At 34.1% G+C, this 21,058-nt stretch overlaps 1 protein-coding gene and 1 non-coding gene across 2 annotated transcripts; one reads left to right on the top strand and one right to left on the bottom strand.

Annotated features, from left to right (window-relative positions):
* Positions 1–295: 295 nt before the first annotated feature.
* Positions 296–385, top strand: Trnal-uaa (transfer RNA leucine (anticodon UAA)). The gene is given in 2 exon segments: positions 296–332; positions 350–385. It is a non-coding gene; the product is annotated as a tRNA-Leu (tRNA).
* A 14,412-nt stretch (positions 386–14,797) lies between these two features.
* LOC127877584 (la-related protein 6-like) lies at positions 14,798–19,566 on the bottom strand. Its single transcript, XM_052423564.1, has one exon. It carries the CDS (start codon positions 19,408–19,410, stop codon positions 17,929–17,931), a length of 1,482 nt encoding a protein of 493 aa, XP_052279524.1. The 5' UTR covers positions 19,411–19,566; the 3' UTR covers positions 14,798–17,928.
* Between the last annotated feature and the right edge of the window lie 1,492 nt (positions 19,567–21,058).

Genomic DNA, 21,058 nt, shown 5'->3' with positions numbered 1-21,058 from the left:
TAACTGATCCACAACTGATCACAGGGGAAAGATCACAGGGACTGGGCAAATACGCAAAACTTTCTGGTTTTGTATAAAAACAAAACATAATCGAAATATATTTATTTTGAGTTTTTTCTAATTTGCTTTTTTAGTGGAGAACCGATGTAGTACGATATTTGACGACCTATCGCGCAAGCAAGTTTATTGGAAGGCGTAGTGGTACGAAAACGTACAATGTATTAGTTTATTAATAGACATATAATAACGATCGCTATACACAACTTCACCAAATAGCAGTACATAATTGATGTCAGCCAGAATAGCTCAGTTGGGAGAGCGTTAGACTTAAGTTGTTTACGCAACAATCATCTAAAGGCCCCCGGTTCAATCCCGGGTTCCGGCACGAACGGAACAGTGCGGCGGCTGACAATTTTTTTCAGTCAGGTTAATAAATATAAAGAAGCTTTATTTTATGTAGACATTTTAAAATCCATTTTACTACAATTGGACATTTTTATTAAAATTAATGGATGCCGCGTGGTGACAACGTTAATTAAAATTTCTTACATCACTTAAATATCTTATAAAAAAATACACGTGTTTTCATATTAACAAATAAATGCAAACAACACATCTATTATCCGTGTATTTTTATGGTTGTCTATCATAGGCCCTAATTACTATCCCTATCACATATAGAGCGTGAAGCGCGACACGTATTATTGATTGTAACAATAAGTTGCGATAAAGGAAGCAGCCGCTTATCAAGGAGGAGCTGTGTCCCGGCAAACCGTTTCCCTAGAGTCAAGCACTCCTCGGAGTTTTTTTTTAGAACCACGTATAGAGCGCGAAGCGCGACACGTATTACTATCCAGGTGGTATGGGCCCTTTAGCATTATCCGACCATTACGTCCATAGTTATCTTCCTTAGAATTTGAGAAATTTTGAAATCTTTGTTCGAAGTCCTAAATTTTCATCCGATTGTTCCCAAACTTGCACAGGTTTTTTTTTATCAATGAGGACCCAACCCAAACTCTCTATGAGCAATATCGGACCATAAGTCCAGAATTATGTCTCTTTGAATTTAAAAATAAAAGTGAAAAACTGCTTGGTTAGGTGATTATGTCAACATTTTTCATCAGATTCTTTCCAAACTTACAGTGTCTTTATATCAATGAGCATTTTTACCTCATTTAAAATGAGAAACATCGGGACAATAAGTCCAGATTTTTTTCTATTAAATTTGACAAAATAAACAATTTTCACTTGTTTAAAAGATTTCACAACTTTCGTCTGAATCTTTCCAAACTTGTTAAGTGTTTTTATATCAGTATTACTCAAACCCTATTGAATATTATGAATATCGGAGCAATAAATCTATTAAGATCTTTTACTGAATTTCAAAGTATTGCTTCTTTATGCAATTTGCAGTTTTCATTCAATTTTTTTTCAACTTTTACAGTGTTTTCATATCAATGAGTACTCAACCCCTATCGTAAATGGGCAACGTAAGAATAAGTTCAGAATCATCGCCCCTTGAAGTTGAGAAAAATATGAAATAACGCTTACAAGATGAAGCAGATTTTTTAAAACCTACACAGTTCTGTTCCATTAATGAAAACTGCACACGGATGCCAGAAAAAAAAGGAAACCAATGTGAATAAAATGAACTATGAAAAATTTGGGGGTTACAACACAAAATCATAGATAATGGTTATTTGGGGGTTATAACACAACATCATAAATAATGGTTATTTGGGGGTTATAACACACAATTATAGATAATGGTTATACCAGTATCTTTTTCTATTTTATTTAAAATAATCGGCCAATATATTACACTGTGAATGAACAAAAACTGTCACGTGACCACAAAAGTCAACGTCAGTAGTCATTTTATGACAACAAACAGCCGCGCAAGGTAGGTGTTTTCCAATATCGTTGCTGATCATCCTCTGACTTTCATACGACCTAGTGCATGCAATATGGCATGCATATAGCTTTCGATCGGTATATCACGCGTTTTGTGTGTTGCTCTGGTTTTCGAGAACACTTCGGCGCAAATTTCCATTTACGAAGCAAACGTCAGTAGTAAAATTACAAAGAGTCTGTGTTCTCGAAAATTAACGATCACAGAACTGTCTATGCTTCACTGGACGAACATATATTACATATGTCTATGCATAAACAAACAAAAATATCTACCAGATATTAAATAAACGTTTAAAGAGTGAAAACAAATATGGCAAACGTCAGTAGTACGTTTAGGAATGGCAAATGTCAGTAGCAAAAATATGCAAACGGCAGTAGCCGAATAAATGCAAGCGTTTAATTTAATGAAAAACATGTGAAACAATATAATTTATGCTAATTTAGATTTAAATTAGATATAACAAGTTAAGATTGATGTCATAAATTAATGCACGACATATATAAATTCAGCAACAACAAAAATGAACTAATGTTTAAGTGATATTATGGGCATCTAACAGTTTAAAGGTGTCTATCGCAACCGTTGTTTATTTTTGGTGTTTTCACTTCATATACACGCGGACATGTGCACGTGACAATATGAAAATAAGCACCCAGGCCAAATAATTGCATTCCAGTTTGTGAACCACATCACCAAGTCATAAGTTAAATCCACGAGTCATGTATCATGATCATGTCGTAATTAATTGCTAGAAGTCGTATAAGAAATAATCTTTAATCCATTGTTGTGACTAACGCTTAAATCAACAGATTATTGTTCTGCTCGCGATTAATCCCGCATGTATTATAGATCAACAACAAACAGCAAAAACGAGTCAGATTATGAAACCACTATTTAAGAGCATGTACACAATTCTTACATAAGCCCTGCGACTTATATTTGAAAATCATGACGTTAAAGGGACCTTTTCACAGATTTTGGCAGATATTGAAGTTTTTCGTTAAATGTTTTATATTGATAATGTAAACATTGGGTCTTAAAAGCTCCATTCAAATGAATAAAATTAAAGAAAGAAAAAGCAACCCTCAACTGGGCTCGAACTACAGACCCCTGGAGTAAAAGTCGATTGCTTAGAACACTCGGCCATCCGTGCTCATAATGAGTGATGTATTTTATACTTTATATTATTTTTTTAAATACCACATTTATATAGCGCCCTTTTCATACTCGAGATGTGCGTTCAAAGGCGCTTTACATTTTTGTAAGCATTTTTATATAAGCAATCGTCATAGTATCACAAAATATAACGACAACTACAGAACTCTCCAAATTATTAAATCGTTTCGCGTTGCAACGCTTTATACTTTTCATGTTTCTAAATCGTCAAAAGATGCATGAAACGGATATTTTAGAGCATGGTAAATGTTAAGTATAACTGTTTCCTCACAATATCATAACTACAACGAAAATTTGCGAATCTGAAACATTGTTTTATAATTCTGTCAATTTACCAAAACGTGAACAGGCCCCTTTAAAAATTATTTGTTTTATCAAGTAATCGTGACATGTCCATCGGTTCGCGTGTTTACCTTTCAAATTCCTCGTATATAATAGTAAAACAACCAGGGAGATGTTCAACTATTTTGTAATCAATGACCAGACAAACTGTTGTTGTTTATTTAACTTTCTATCCGTTGCGACGTTGTCGTGCGATTATTACATTTATTTGAAATGTTATTAATTTAACATGCCCCGCCCCCTCCATGTACATATTTACGCAATGCTCGCTGTGTCAATGACCAATTGGTAGTGTCAATCGCTATCGTGTGGTAGACCACATCGGATATGAGGTCGCCGTAGTGAATACATATTTGTTTCGATACGAAATGTAGCCTGTTGATTACAAATTCACACATAGATCAGCTACTGACAAAACGTTCACGAAGAAAATATATGTTGCAAATTGACACTTGCAGATTTCATACAAATCTTCAAATAGCAACAACCGAATAATTGTTATACTTTAACCATCATAGAAAAACTTAATTGTAAATACTTTATAATAATTTCAGATTTTCGTTTTTGAAACGTTAAAACATTATGAAGATGTACATAACTTAAATTCGTGTAGTCTATACTGAAGTAGCGTTTATATTTTATGACAACCTGTCGTACTTATGTTGTCCAATATTGCTAAAGGGTCTTTGCATGTAATATGTGATGACTGGATGGAACATTTGATTCCTGTCCGATTTATATAGAAACTGTTCAAATTACGGACGCTGTAACCAATACTACGATCGTTCGATGGATTAAACGACGATTCGTGAGTCAAAATAACATTGATCATGGCAAACGTTATGTTCAAGCTATGCCACGCATGTTGTACGTCACATTACAAGGGACCTGGATGTTGTAATCACATTATATTTGTGTTAACGAGTTCAACAGTTTTTCGCGTCTGTTAATTCAATAACAGACTATCAACAACGCATAATTCCAATAAACAAATTACGTCACTGGCACATATGTTACATTCGCATAAATTCGCAACTGCCAACACGGTACACAGTTGTTACTTGCCATTTGCCGCTATTTCGAAAATATTATTAACTAAGTTCTCCGTGGCGTTAATTGATATGGTGTCCGCCTAGCGATCGGGAGGTCACGGGTTCGATCCCCACTTGGGCAGCGTTCTTTATATCGTCCCTAAAGACACCAAGTACTGGTTATAGGCCCAGGAAACGGACTCCAGAGCGTTTCTATAAGCCCGAGCTTTTAGATGCAATCGAGCTAAAATAAATAGGTTTAAACTAATTATAGTAATGAGTGCTGCCCTTATCTTTAAATGTGTCAGGAAATGCATGATTTTATATTAACCGCATCGTGATAAGGTTATCATAATAATCTCTACTTGACACATATTTGCGACCCTTTTTAAGCACAACAAAATACTCAGAAATTGAAATTCTTTCAGAATAAATTAAATTCAATGAACGAACACAAATAAGAACGAAAATAAACAACTATAGATCGATTTCATGTAATCAACATATAGAAACTGATTTGAACCTATTTGTCTGTAAAAACTTACCTTGTTACAGATTAAATAAATCCTTTTGATAAATGTTATTGTTTTTATTTAATTGTTCACACCAATTTTGACACTCTGTTTAATTGCCCCTTTGTTCATCACAAACCGATTATCTAGTTATGATCGGATACTGTCCAGACAATTACTGTAAATTTAAAAGTACTTTTGAATATGATAATTATTTAGACTATGTATCACATGAAAAATCAAGAATACCTCTTACAAGACTTCGTCTGAGCTCTCATAATCTAGAAATAGAAACGGGCAGATACAGAAATGTAGATCGCAGTAATAGAGTGTGTAGATTATGTTCATGTAAATCTGAATACCATTTCTTGTTATGTTGTACTGCTTTTACTGACATAAGGAAAAAATACCTAGTAAGTACTTCCTGGCCGTCTATGAATATGTTTATTAATTTTATGTCATCTAGGTCTAAACGAAAAATCAGAAGAGTTGCTAAATATTGTCATAATGCTATGATTTTACGTGATGCATTGCTTGCATTGTGGATTTTGAATAAACTTATTTGATGTATATATTATAAAAATAGTCATATAATATGCAGGTTTATTTATGTATGACTGTATGTATATATATGATACTTGACTGTGTGTCTTGGCCATAATCTTTATAATTTTTGTAAATGGCCCAAAGCAATGCTTTTGCCGTTTTTTGCCAATAAACAAAACGAAACGAACTAAGAAAACAGGGTGTCATAAACCCGGGGACCTATACCCTGAATAAACCACATGTGTCTGGTCATTAAACACAATTTATGATACCTCCAGGTCACCTCTTGGCATATTGAGCAGTCATTTAAGCCAAATACTTAACAGTTGCTTTAATAAAATATTTGAACATATTAAAAAGAAATATACATTTGTCATAACTGGATTAACAGGAACTGTACAGTGTATATATAATATATTAGACAGTTTTAGCATAACAATAAAGTGTTTAATAACTATAAATTAGAAATAGTGTACAAATTTACTGCTACACAATTAACGTATGTTACGGGTACCTGCAAATGAAAACTCTGCTATAACGTGTAAAGATCGTGCGATACTGCAGTGTTCGAAACATCATCATGAAAACAAGCAATCACGTTTGATCATAGTATGGATATAAAATACTTGCGTAAAATAAATTAAATGTTTAGATTTATGGTATCATAAAATGATAGATTTGTATCGCTCATTATCACTACTAAAGAGTTTTCAATAAACATGTAAAGACATTTCAATTTTCAAAATATGCAGGTGTTTTTTTCCATTTGAATGCTAAAATTAATTAATATTTTCATTCAATGTAAACGAAACGAAAATTCATTCAATGTAAAAGAAAATTAAAACTACATTGAAAGATTGTAATGTATTGCGCTATTTTAGGGCTTTGTTTTATAACTGATTCAATGCACCTCTTACAATAAATTTCTATTGCGGATGAAAAATAACACTATCGCATCCACACCACTCATAATTATAATCAAATTATTATATGTTTTATTATTTTTGAATTATCATTTATTTAAGTCTTACTTTAAAAAAGAATACGGGTATTTATAGTTTTGTTTTGTGAAATTGTCAGTTTTTAGTCTTCCGACGACCTTTACTCTAATACAATCTAAATGGCCGCGATCGAGAGGTGTGACGGCCAATCTATTTTTAGTAACGGAAAACCCCTCTTGTGACGTCACACCAAAACCTCCTATGGATTCCTTATGAATGGCGATAAAGCAGATATTCCAATAAGTGTTAATTTTACAAACAAAATGAACGATTCACTAACCATTTATTTACTCACACCGATTAGTGTGACAAACAGCTGGCGATCCCTATAAAACTCTTCAAAAAGTTGCTGGTTTACTAAGAATAAATCTATATCAACTTAACTTATCAAGTTTTTGTTTATTTATTTTTGTGTTTGTTTTAAAGATCCACGTATGAGTAATTATAAATTTAAAGGTTGACATGATTTTGATATATGGGAGTCGGTTTGTTACGGGAAAAATGATTGGTTGAAAACTGACCCAAACAAATAAATGTTACAGCAGGCATAAAAACATACCAACAGTCATAATTTGTCACAGCTGTTACAAAATTGTTACCGCAGTGACAAAATAGATATCACCGTGGTGACAAAATTGTTACCGCAGTGACAAATTGTCACCGCGGTGATATCTATTTTTAGCTGTTGACGTATTTGTACTTTTGACCCAAATGGTAGGGCATAAATACATTCACGGAACTGCAGCAATAACATGCAGTTGGTACAACCCATTGTAGATTAACTTTGGAATTGAAGAATAATTATTATGTAAGAAGATTAAACATCGTTAAAATAATATACCAACAAATCAAATGGGGTTGTACAAAACTATAAACAAAATTAAAATAATGTACGTTCTTTTATTACAAACAAAACAACATCTCCATTAAAATGAATTAGGCAATAACTCTACTTTATCAAATGTTGTATAATGTGTAACAAAGTAGTTTTTTATATTAATTTACAACTTAAGAAGACATAAATGTTACTAAGATTGAAACTTCTTATTTTCAAGCATAATAACCAGGTCTAATTAGTCTACAATAAAATGAATAGTTTTGTTTCCATTTTTGTTAAGTCAATCTAATGATTTTAATATATACACTTATTAGCTTCTTCCTATTTAACGCCTTATGACGATACATATAATTATATAACTTCCATAATATAATGAATAAATTAAACATGCTTTAAAGTAGAACATGAAAATCTAATATACCGGTAAGCATTTGTACAATACATGATCAGCTGTTGTCATACATTTACCGTTTTATTTACGTGTCTTTATGGCTTGTGATTCATCATCACCACATGTAGTACATGTATGTTGAATTATAATTATAAATTGAACGCAAAGATTAAGACTAAATTTTATTGATAGATCTTCGATTGAAAACGAACGTTGATGTATAATTTATATTAGACCCGAAAAACTCGACCCGACTAACCGTACCCGGCTTGTCAAAATTGCTGCAGTAGCTTTCATAATCTTGCCCTTATTGTATCGCTGTCACACCAAAACGATTTATGTTCGCATCCATATGAACAATTCGTGTATTTCTTATCTTGTCTTGTCAAATTTTCGACGTGGCGATATCGGCCACCATTGCTGACAGCACATTCCCAAGTGTTAGCATTCGTGACCTAAGCTTAAGCCATTACGAGTGCGGTATATACGTGTTATCATAGTGATTGTCGTGGGGTGATGATGTTTTATCAATTTGTCTTTAATTTGACATGCACGCACTGACGTACCGCGTTTTGGAAAGTTGTTACGTCATTGATTAGACACGAGTAGCTAAGGAACTATTAATTACATTTGAGTCGCCCATGCTGATAAAAATAATGTTTGAACAACGCTTAAACAGTACCACCCACGGTAACGAGGTTGACACGAGCAGACACGTCAATATGAGTTTAGGTCGCCATGACCACAGCCACTGTTAGGAGTTTAAGTTTTAACAGAACCGCCAACATTTCGTTATTGGCGGCTATTCACATTTAAACTCTTAATCCATTGTTTTAAAGTGCATACGGCGGGGAATCCATATGGGTATCGGTTTTATTATGAATAGCTTTACGTTAATAAATATGTATGGAAAATGTCTTGAGTTAACCGATTAATGCCTAGCGTGTAGAAAAAAGGCCTTGGCAAACAGCGTAGACCCCAGATGAGACGCCGCATGATGCGGCGTCTCATCAGGGTCTGCACTGTTTGCTTACAGGAATTTATGTAAGTTATATTCTAAATATAGAAATAAATATACTAGACATCCCTAATTTTGGAAATAAATTGATCCAATTTAGAAGGATGGGAGAGTCCACTAGGCATAAATGGTTTAATATAAATTTCAGATGAAAACCTCTGTGGATTGGAATTCGAGAGCTGATGCTTCGCGGAATTTGCTGGATGTTGATATTTGAAGCGATTTATGCAAATGGCTCATTTGGCTTATTAGCCCTTGAAGTAGTGTGTACCGTGATACAACTGCGTGCACGGACAAGTGCACGTGACAAGATGCAGATATGCAACCATGACACATAATTGCATTCCAGTTTGTGAACCACATCACCAAGTCATAAGTTAAATCCGCGAGTCATGTATCATGTCGTAATTGATCGCTAGAAGTTGTGTAAGAAATAATCTTCAATCCATTGTTGTGACTAACGCTTAAATCAACAGATTATTGTTCTGCTCCCGCTTAATGCCGCATATATTATAGATAAACAACACATGACGACAACGATTCAAATATGAAACCACTATTTACGAGCATGTACATAATACTTAAATAAGCTCTGCGACTTACATTCGTGATGTTAAAGGGACCTTTTCACAGATTTTGGCAGGTATTGGAGTTTGTCATTGAATGCTTAATATTGATCAAGTAAACATTAGACCTTAAAAGCTCCAGTATTAAAAAAAAATATAACGACAACTACAGAACTCTCCAAATTATTCAATCGTTTCGCGTTGCAACGCTTTATAGTTTTTAAATCGTCAAAAGATGCATGTTATGGATATTTTAGAGCGTGGTAAATGTTCAGTATTACTGTTTCCTGGCAAATAGCATAACTTGAATGAAAATGTACAATCCTGAAACATTGTTTTATAATTTTGTCAATTTACCAAAACATGAACAGGCCCCTTTAAAAATTAATTGGTTTTAAACCGGCGACTAACAAGTAATCGTGACATGTCCATCAGTTCGCGTGTTTACCTTTCAAATTCCTCGTATATAATAGTAAAACAACCAGGGAAGTGTTCAACTATTTTGTAATCAACGACCAGACAAATTGTTCTTGTTGATTTAACTTTCTATTCGTTGCGATGTTGTCGTGCGTTTATTACATGTATTTGAAATTTCCATAATTTAATATGACTTCCGTGTACATATTTACGCAATGCTCCCTGTGTCAATGTCCAAATAGCAGCTAGCGTCAATCGTTATCTTGCGGTAGACCACATCGGAAAAGATTGCGCCGTAATGAATAGATATTTGTGTCGATATTAAAATACGAAATGTAGCCTGTTGAATATAAATTCACAAATACATCAGCTACTGACAGAACGTCTAAGAAGAAAATATATGTAACAAACCGACAATTGCAGATTTCATACACATCTTCAAATTTTAACCACCGAATGTACGTGTTATACTTTAATCATCATAGCTTAACTTTATTGTAAATACTTGATAATATTTACAGATTTTCGTTGATGAAACAATGATTAAAAACATTATGACGATGGATGAACATTACTTTAATTCGTGTTGTCTATACTAAAGGAGCGTTTTTTATGACAACCTGTCGTAATTTTGTTGTCCAAGGTTGCCAAAGTGTCTTTGCATGTAATCCGTGATGGCTGGATGGAACAGTTAATTCCTGTAAGATATATATAGAAACTATTCAAATTACGGACGCTATAACCAACACTTCGATCGTTTGATGGATTAAACGAAGATTCATGAGTCAAAATAACCTTAATTATCGCGAACGTTATGTTCAAGCTATGTCACGCATGTTGTACGTCACATTACAACCGACCTGGGTGTTGTAATAACATCATATTCGTGTTAACGAGTTTAACAGTTTTTCGCGTCTGTTAATTCAATAACAGACTATTAACAACGCATAATACCAATAAACAAATTATGATGACGTCACTGGCACATATGTTACAATCTCATGAATTCGCAACCGACACGGTACACAAGTTGTTACTGGCGACTTGCCGCCATGTCAAAAATATTTAATTCGCCGTGGCGTTATTTTCGCCTAGCGATCGGGAGGTCACGGGTTCGATCCCCCCATTCGGGGAGCGTTCTCTAGATCTTCCCCAAAGACACCAAGTACTGGTTATAGGGCCAGGAAAAGGAAACGAGAGCGTCTGTATAAGCCAGAGGCTTTCGATGCAATCGAGCTAAAATAAAAAGGTGTAAACTAATTATATTATTGAGTGCTGCCCTTATCATTGAATGAGTCAGGAAATGCATGATTTTACGTATTTGTGCGGTATGTCAAATTATACTAATTTTTATTTGTTTCCAGGAAAGTGTTCTGCCTCAAGTTTATAAAATTGTTTTTCTGCATGAATATCACATCGCAACCACATGTTTCCGTGTGTTTTTCCCAATCCATCAAGATTTGTCATTTCAACAAGGATATAATTGAGAAAGTAATCAATTAAAATCTTCATTTACCTGTATACATGTATAAGATTTACGAACCAAAATTAAACACCACATAATTTAGCTATTTTAAACAAAACAGTGAGTCACTACGTTTGAATATCACGTGAATACATTCACGGAACTGTGGAAATAAAAAGCAGTTGATACAACTAATTCAATTGTATAGCATCGTGGGCTTGAAGAATAATTATTCTGTAGATTCAACATTATCATTAACCCATTTATGCCTAGTGGACTCTCCCATCCTTCTAAATTTGATCAATTGAGTTCCAAAATTAGGAATGTCTGGAATATTTATTTCTATATTTAGTTTATTTCTTACAAAAATTCCTTTAAGCAAACGGCGTAGACCCAAATGAGACGCCGCATTATGTGGCGTCTCATCTGGGTCTACGCTGTTTGCCAAGGCATTTTTTCTAGACGCTAGGCATAAATGGGTTAAAGGAATATACCAACAAATCATTTGGGGTTGTAAAACACTATAAACAAACTTAAGATAATTTACGTCTTTTATTTCAAACAAAAACAACATCTCCTTTGAAATGAATTAGGCAATAACTCTACTTTGTATCAAATGATTGTAAAATATGTAACAAAATAAGTTTTTTTTAAACAATTTACAACTTAAGAAGACATAAATATTACTGAGATTAAAACTTCTTATTTCCAAGCATAATAACCAGGTCTAATTAGTCTATTTTATTTACATATTTTTTTCTTTAAAATGTCTGATCCACACCTTTCTTTATGCACGTTTTAGAGAAACAGATAATGCTGACTTGAACCATTGAATTACTACCACCCTTACTGATTTATTTGTTAATAATGTCATATGACTGAACATAAACCAACTTTGCTCAGCTTGGTCCATAGACAGTTAGGCCCCTCATTAGTCTTGCAAACAATAAAAATTGCACCAAATAGAAGATAACACATAATGCACAATTAAAACAATGAAAATGTATAATGACTTTTTATTGTGTTCATGGTTATTAACTGTCACTAAATAACTCCGGGTAGAAAACCAAAAAATGTATAATAAATATTTTTATGTTGTTTTACTTCTTATTTTATTTATTAAAAATAGGTTGCTGCATACATATTTAATAAAAAGATATTTGTTTATGACAATTCACAAAATATGAGCATCAAATGATGCATTAATCTTTATACAAATGACAAAATATTACGGTTACCACATTTTATCATACACATTGAAACAGTCTTTAATTGACATGTCCACCAAATAGTGGAAAGCAAAGCTTAAAACACCAGTGTTCTAAATGTAATAATCCTGATGGTGGGATGATAGACAGTAAGAAAATCTAAAATGTACACTTTCATTAATTTTTCATTAATTAAAGTAATAAATGAACAATAGAAAGCATATAATGAAAAATGTTCAGCTTTGCATAATACACTAGCATCATACATGTATGTAAACATAAAATGAGAGGAGCATAGGCGTAAAAATGAAAGGAACAATACATTACATGTATGATAATACTTTTACAAGAACTTTGGGGACAAGAAACCAAACAAATAAACGATTCAAATGTATCCTGCATCTCTACATAATCATTGCCTTTAAATGCAAAATAATATATATTAACAGAAAACAAAAGAAAACAAACTGAATACACTTTACAGACTAAATAACATGAACATGGACAGTGATAAATATATATTTTACATGGGAATTATATTGTCTTGTCCTGTACCTAGTGCAATATTTGATATAATTTGCATCATTTAAAAAAAAAAATCTGCATTAAGAGATCATAAAAGTGAATTAAATTTGTATAATGAAGGTCTAATGTTCAATTTTGTATTGAGAAATCCCTGCTTTACAGTAGTGTTACAAGGACAAATGCATATCAAATGGTAAACGTCTTTAATATTGTAATTATATACAGACAACATCTTTTGTTTCTTTTTATATAAGTTAAAGCCATGTAAAGAAAACCTGTTTGATTTCTTCAGGAGTTTTGAACAAATCCTTAAGCAGTGCTCACTCTGGCCTTCAGAAAATAATAGCCATAATTTTTTTCCTTAAAAAAATATTAGCCAAAACATATGCGGACTTTTCCGCAAAACGGTACTGAAGGCAAAAAAAAAAAGAAAAACAATGAATCTCATTTTATCTATGTTTTATGAAATGTATATCTATTGGTTTTAAGTTATAATATAAATATATACTTAAAAACAAGCATAATATCAGTGTGTCATTTTCTTATAAAATATTATCATGGCTTTACAATAAAGAATACATTCAATGTTGTGGGTGTGACTTAACAAACCAGATCTAAGCTCCAGTTACATACACATAAGAATTAAGGGCAGAGGCCCCAACCCACCCAGAGCCCTGGGCTATACTATTTTTTATAGTTTTTCCAATTGCAATTTTTGGTGAATACAACTCGAAATATTATCAACCACACCTTCCGTATCACCGCATGTGTATTCGTCATTCTATTTTTGCTATTATGAACTTCGAAAATAAATCATAATCGACGAAAAAATACAGAATCCGAAAACGGTAATCCGAAAAATTGTACGCGTTTTGCACATGAAATATGCATAATATAAAATATTAATATGCATAATCTAAAATGTGCATATCGTTCGACTACTTTATCTCTTTATACGACGTTTGCCATCGGCCGCAATATTGTAGGCAGAGGCCAATATCAATTGTAAATGATTTATTCCATCAATTAACGTCACAGCGCGTGAGTTAAAATACACCACCTCAGTGTAATTCCAAACACGTGCTTGCTGGCCATGGAATATGCCGGGTCCCTTTGAATTGGAAAAACCAGGTTACCTGGTTAAAAATTGAAATCATTATGTTAAAGCAGACGACAACAGCGGTAATTACGGGGATAATTAGTTGATGGCGATTAAATAATTATTTCATCAAGCAATGTTCAACGTAATCTAATTGCAGAAAAAACGGCGTGAAAAACTAAACCAGCCGACAATATAAGCGGCGATTTCATGACGATTAAATAATAATTGGCGAAAATTTATCAAAATTCTAATAGTTACCGATAATTGGTAAAGCACGGGGAGATTAAAAACGTTTTTTCCGAAATATATCACTGCTGTCGGACACTGATGGAGAAAAACGCTCCAGGCCACAATGTCGCAAAAGTTATTGACGCGTGTATGACAATACACAGGGTCGAGTGTGTACACAGGTAATCTCGTTTATCGATTTTTCCTGCTTGATGGCCCGATTTGCAGGCGTTTCGCATTTGCCGGACAACATTAAGAGGCAATTTGTTTTTTGATGTAGGAGGATAAAATAATCGCCATTTTTTCTAGACAATTTTAAGAAATAATAGCCAGTTGGATAAAATAATCGCCATTGGCGATAATGTCTGGCAGCAGCGTGAGCACTGCGCAGTGCTCACTCTGGCCTTCAGAAAATAATAGCCATAATTTTTTTCCTTAAAAAAATATTAGCCAAAACATATGCGGACTTTTCCGCAAAACGGTACTGAAGGCAAAAAAAAAAAGAAAAACAATGAATCTCATTTTATCTATGTTTTATGAAATGTATATCTATTGGTTTTAAGTTATAATATAAATATATACTTAAAAACAAGCATAATATCAGTGTGTCATTTTCTTATAAAATATTATCATGGCTTTACAATAAAGAATACATTCAATGTTGTGGGTGTGACTTAACAAACCAGATCTAAGCTCCAGTTACATACACATAAGAATTAAGGGCAGAGGCCCCAACCCACCCAGAGCCCTGGGCTATACTATTTTTTATAGTTTTTCCAATTGCAATTTTTGGTGAATACAACTCGAAATATTATCAACCACACCTTCCGTATCACCGCATATGTATTCGTCATTCTATTTTTGCTATTATGAACTTCGAAAATAAATCATAATCGACGAAAAAATACAGAATCCGAAAACGGTAATCCGAAAAATTGTACGCGTTTTGCACATGAAATATGCATAATATAAAATATTAATATGCATAATCTAAAATGTGCATATCGTTCGACTACTTTATCTCTTTATACGACGTTTGCCATCGGCCGCAATATTGTAGGCAGAGGCCAATATCAATTGTAAATGATTTATTCCATCAATTAACGTCACAGCGCGTGAGTTAAAATACACCACCTCAGTGTAATTCCAAACACGTGCTTGCTGGCCATGGAATATGCCGGGTCCCTTTGAATTGGAAAAACCAGGTTACCTGGTTAAAAATTGAAATCATTATGTTAAAGCAGACGACAACAGCGGTAATTACGGGGATAATTAGTTGATGGCGATTAAATAATTATTTCATCAAGCAATGTTCAACGTAATCTAATTGCAGAAAAAACGGCGTGAAAAACTAAACCAGCCGACAATATAAGCGGCGATTTCATGACGATTAAATAATAATTGGCGAAAATTTATCAAAATTCTAATAGTTACCGATAATTGGTAAAGCACGGGGAGATTAAAAACGTTTTTTCCGAAATATATCACTGCTGTCGGACACTGATGGAGAAAAACGCTCCAGGCCACAATGTCGCAAAAGTTATTGACGCGTGTATGACAATACACAGGGTCGAGTGTGTACACAGGTAATCTCGTTTATCGATTTTTCCTGCTTGATGGCCCGATTTGCAGGCGTTTCGCATTTGCCGGACAACATTAAGAGGCAATTTGTTTTTTGATGTAGGAGGATAAAATAATCGCCATTTTTTCTAGACAATTTTAAGAAATAATAGCCAGTTGGATAAAATAATCGCCATTGGCGATAATGTCTGGCAGCAGCGTGAGCACTGCTTAAGTTTGACACAAATTGCCTCTTACTAACAGACAAGACATCAAATTTATAGCTTTAATTGGTAAAGGTAGTTGATTATGAAAGTAAATCCTTTAAACCGAACTACTTTGTAACGAACTTTGCCATTCTTGGATTAAGTTTGTTAGTACTTGCTACTTTATAACCAGTTATGGTCCACTTATCATAAAAACTTTCAAGACCAAAGAAAGTAATAGCCACTATATAAATGTCATGATGTTTTATAACCTAGGCTATATCAAAAGGCAGATAATGAATCATTGTCAAGAGCAGTGTTTTCATTATAATAATTCATTAATTAGTTCTGTGTTATGTACTACATGTTCTAGTACTTAAATAACAAAGCATTATAAGTGCCCCAATATCAAGGTTTGATTAACATTCAGTGATTTTACATAAAATGTTTTGAACATTTTATATTCACAATCACAAAAAACATGAGGCACCTAAAACAATAAATACAAATAAATAAAAAACATCCAAAAATATACATGTAGATGCAAATATTTGACTGGGAGTACAAATTAATATATTGTAATAAACATAACAAATTATAATATCAAATGTGTTTTGATATTAATTACAGAGTTCTCCTTTGGAGAAGTAAGCATCCAAGTTTATCTTGCGTCTTAACTGAATTCTACATGGGCCTTTACCCCTCACACATATTAAAAACAACACTTTTTGTTTACAGTCTTATTATCTTCTTAACCAATCTGGCTGTTCCTAAATATTGGAAATAATATGAGTCGCGTTCTGAGAAAACTGGGCATAATGCATGTGCGGAAAGTGTTATCCCAGATCAGCCTGTGCAGTTCGCACCGGCTAATCAGGGACGACACTTTCCTCCTAAATTGGATTTTTGCTAAGAAGAGACTTCATTTAAACGAAAAATGTCATAAAAGCGGAAAGTGACGTCCCTGATTAGCCTATGCAGACTGCACAGGCTAATCTGGGACGACACTTTACGCACATGCATTATTCCAAGTTTTCTCAGAACACGACTCATATAATTAAACATGACTTTTGGTAAAAACAAAAAATAACATCATATATAAATCAAAACAAAGACTTACAGGCATACCAATAACACAACAAGGACATTTATTGAAAACACTTTCACATTCAACAAGGCCTGTTAAAAAGTACTTCTACTTTTTACATGACTAAATAAAGCTGAAGTTTAAATGTGATCTGTGTCAGACTCAGAAATATTTTGTTTCAAGTATCTCTCTTAAGAAAACAGTTTCAGTGTTTTTATTTGAGTAAAAGAATCAATTGTCATACACTAATGCACAGCAAGATTTGAAAATTGCATGCATATGAAATGAACTTACATTAAAAGACTCCATAAAAACAACAGCAATAAACATGATATCAAACAGATTAACTATTTTTACATCACAATTTTCATAGCAATAATAGCAACCACTCAACAATTTATCCTTTATTTTGTTGAACATACGCGGGGAGCAGAAATGGAATGTAATAACCACTTTATTTGAAGTCTTGTTTTCTTCATTACATAATGCAGTATTTACATGGATTGCACAAACATTAATCTTTGCAATACAATTCTTTTTTCAGTTCAATAAATCTGGTATTAAATGTGACTACAATAAAAAAGCACAGTCACTACATAGTTTAAGTTGTAAAATATACCTCACTATCACTTTAATCAACAACAGCACGCAAAACAATTAAACAACTTTTGCAAACATGTTGGCAAATGAACATCTTCAACGATAAGAAGACTCTAAATATGCACACCATATATCACTGCCTTTTTTGACAACAATGGCATCTAAGAAATGTACTTCACAACATTATTAAGTACCTATGAAATGGTACTTGCTCTTGGTTTTCCTCTGCCAAGATGGAAGCCACGTGTACCATCAGGACCTTTGGGCTGTCTAACAACGCCATCAAGGTCAGCCAGTTTTCTAGGTCCATCAGCACCACGTCTCGCAAACATAGGGCTTCCCGACGGACTCACTGCAAGTGGGCTCATGTTTATTTCCTGTGCCGCCTTTAAACGTCTTTGAACCCATGGGCTAGATGGGCTGCTGTTATCTCCACCCGAGGAATTGTCGTAGCGTTTCCTGGAAGATTCAGGACTGCTTCTAGGACTTGGCCTTGGGCTTCCATTTGGACTGTGCTCTGCTAATGGTGATTTACCATGCTGAACACGCCTTCGCTGACTTCTGGGACTCGTCATGGGACTTGAGCGAGGACTAGAACGCGGACTATTTGATGGACTCAGCTTGTTTCCATCAAAATTATTGGGACTAAGAGACGAGCGCGTTGGTGGGTCATAATCTGATCCACTACTGTAGCATGAGGAATCATCCTGGGCAGCATCCAAATGCTTGTTTTTGTGCTTCTTTCCACCCCGTTTCTTCCTTTTTGTATCATCACCACCACCACCTTCACGAGATTCCCCATTGTCAGCCCGAGCATTGTCTTTAGTAGTTTTTTCATTCTTTTTCTTTGTTTCTGCAAGAACAACTACCCTCATACCCTTTTTCCAATCTTCCTTGTCTGTCATAGATTTAACAGCTTTTTGCGCATATTCATGCTTCTCAAATTCAATAACAGCACATGTACTTGTCCCGATCTCAGGATGCTTATTGCTGTATTTCTTGATATCCTGTGGTATTGGCTTATTTGGTTTTAAAATTCTGATCAAAGCAACTTCACCACATTTTGAAAACATTTCAGCAATGTTCTCAATTGTTGGGTTTTCCATTGGCAAATTTATAGCAACAACAGACCTTGATGGTGTTGTTTCGTCATATTCAGGCAAAGGATTTTTTCTTCTCACTTTTCTTCCTTCTTCATTCACTTCTAGTTTATCTGACTGTCTAAGACTGTAAGCAACCACACGATAATCCTTTGTTAGACTTTTCATCTTTTTAAATGAAGTTACGAGTTTTATGCTTACGTAGCCCATCTTGTTACGTCTGACATGCTTCAAAAGAAAAGCATCTTTAAGGATGTTTTCATCAGAGAAGTAGAATTCGACCTGATTAATAATTTTATCCCGCAATTCATCACTTGGTGCCACAAATTCTGGCTCCTCATTTTTACTGCCCTCAGGGTCATCCGAGCCTTCATGGTGGCTATGATCGTCGTCGCCACTGATGTAGGACGAACTGCTGTTCAAATCGTCCTTCAATTTCTCAACACGGAGTACCGGAAGCGACTTTGAGGCCACGGTTTCATTAATGATCGTAAGAACGCTGTTGACGTTCACGTCGTCAGATGTTAAACCGTCGCTGACGTCCTGGACATTAATTGTTACTTCTGGTTCGGTCATTTTGACTGAGGCGCTGTTCCGGTGTCGTACTGATATGAACAGGAAGCCGAAAACGCGTGGGATCGGGTAAAATTGCAGGAAAATACCTACAAAACTGCCACTTCACTTCCCATACGCAATGTAGCCTCGCTGACACGAAATAATTTTGTGTCGAGAAACTAGTTAGTTGTAAAAGTAGCGTTAGGTTAGAATCTGTTAATTCGTCTTCTCGCAGTCGACTATACTCTGGTACCCGAACTCCACTTTCATTACAACATAAAATCTCCCACGGCAACATCAGTACTTATGTTATATATAGGTGATATAAAAGATATAACAAATACCTTTTTCCGTGAAGGACATTCTTATGGCGTTGTGTATGTGAATGAAGCATCACTTTCTAAGTTCATAGATTTGCTCGCCATAGCTTTATATTGTATTAGTTTTGTTTTAAATCGCTTACAAACGCATCTGTATGACGGAATATAACGGCGAGACAAATCAGTTCACAGTTTGGCCAAATGGTAGTTTTCAGATAAAATCTTCACATAATCAAACGATTGCCTTAAAGCTTATTATATCCAAATAAGGTACACGAAAACTTGGTTGATGGCTACATTTTTTTTATTATTGTATGTCAGCAGAAGCAAAAAATGTAAAAGTAACATAATTTCTGTCGTTAAGATTATAAATAAACAAGGACCAACTTACTTACATGATATTCTTCATACGAAAAAACAAAATTACTCTTTTAGGTACACTGGGACAGCTGATATACCAAAGGTGAGAACCACTGGTTATGGCACTAACTCCTTCCGCTCCTATGCTGCCAAACTATGGAATAAGCTCCCTCAACACTTTAGGGATGAAAGCAATTTCAATCAGTTTAAAAGCCTGATAAGCTCATGGAGTGGAGGGAGTTTTACCTGTACTTTTAGTTCTAACCATGCTTTGTAATAGTAATACTTCATACACCCTGCTTATATATTCAGCATCCGAGTTACTTCTGCGTTGCGTTTTGCATATCCTATGTAATTGCTAGATTAGTTCATTATTGTTTTGTTATTTGCTTTGTCTTTTATTTTGCCTTTTATACTTAGCTTTATAACTTAATCACTATATGTGCATGTATGCTATTGAGGATATGTACACACACTCACATTATATCTAAGATGAGTCTGTGTATATAGACTATTTATTCCACCTTGCTTTTTGCATATCCTATGTAATCTGCTAGATTAGTTCATTATTGTTTTGTTATATGCTTTGTCTTTTATTTTGCCTTTTATACTTAGCTTTATAACTTAATCACTATATGTGCATGTATGCTATTGAGGATATGTACACACACTCACATTATATCTAAGATGAGTCTGTGTATATAGACTATTTATTCCACCTTGCTTTTTGCATATCCTATGTAATCTGCTAGATTAGTTCATTATTGTTTTGTTATATGCTTTGTCTTTTATTTTGCCTTTTATACTTAGCTTTATAACTTAATCACTATATGTGCATGTATGCTATTGAGGATATGTACACACACTCACATTATATCTAAGATGAGTCTGGGTATATATACAATGTATTCATTCATGTATGTGCTTTGTGAGGTCCAAGGCCAATGCACACGTGAAGTCTCAAGCAAATCGGTCAATATGTTGACGAG

The sequence above is a fragment of the Dreissena polymorpha genome, chromosome 4 (assembly GCF_020536995.1).
Source record: "Dreissena polymorpha isolate Duluth1 chromosome 4, UMN_Dpol_1.0, whole genome shotgun sequence".
NCBI classification, from domain to species: domain Eukaryota; kingdom Metazoa; phylum Mollusca; class Bivalvia; order Myida; family Dreissenidae; genus Dreissena; species Dreissena polymorpha.
The sequence above is the reverse complement of the archived record's forward strand: the minus strand, read 5'-3'. Positions and strand labels throughout refer to the sequence as shown.

Excerpts from the sequence above, each read along its gene's own strand:
- LOC127877584 (XM_052423564.1), bottom strand. The coding sequence starts at position 19,410 with ATGACCGAACCAGAAGTAACAATTAATGTCCAGGACGTCAGCGACGGT.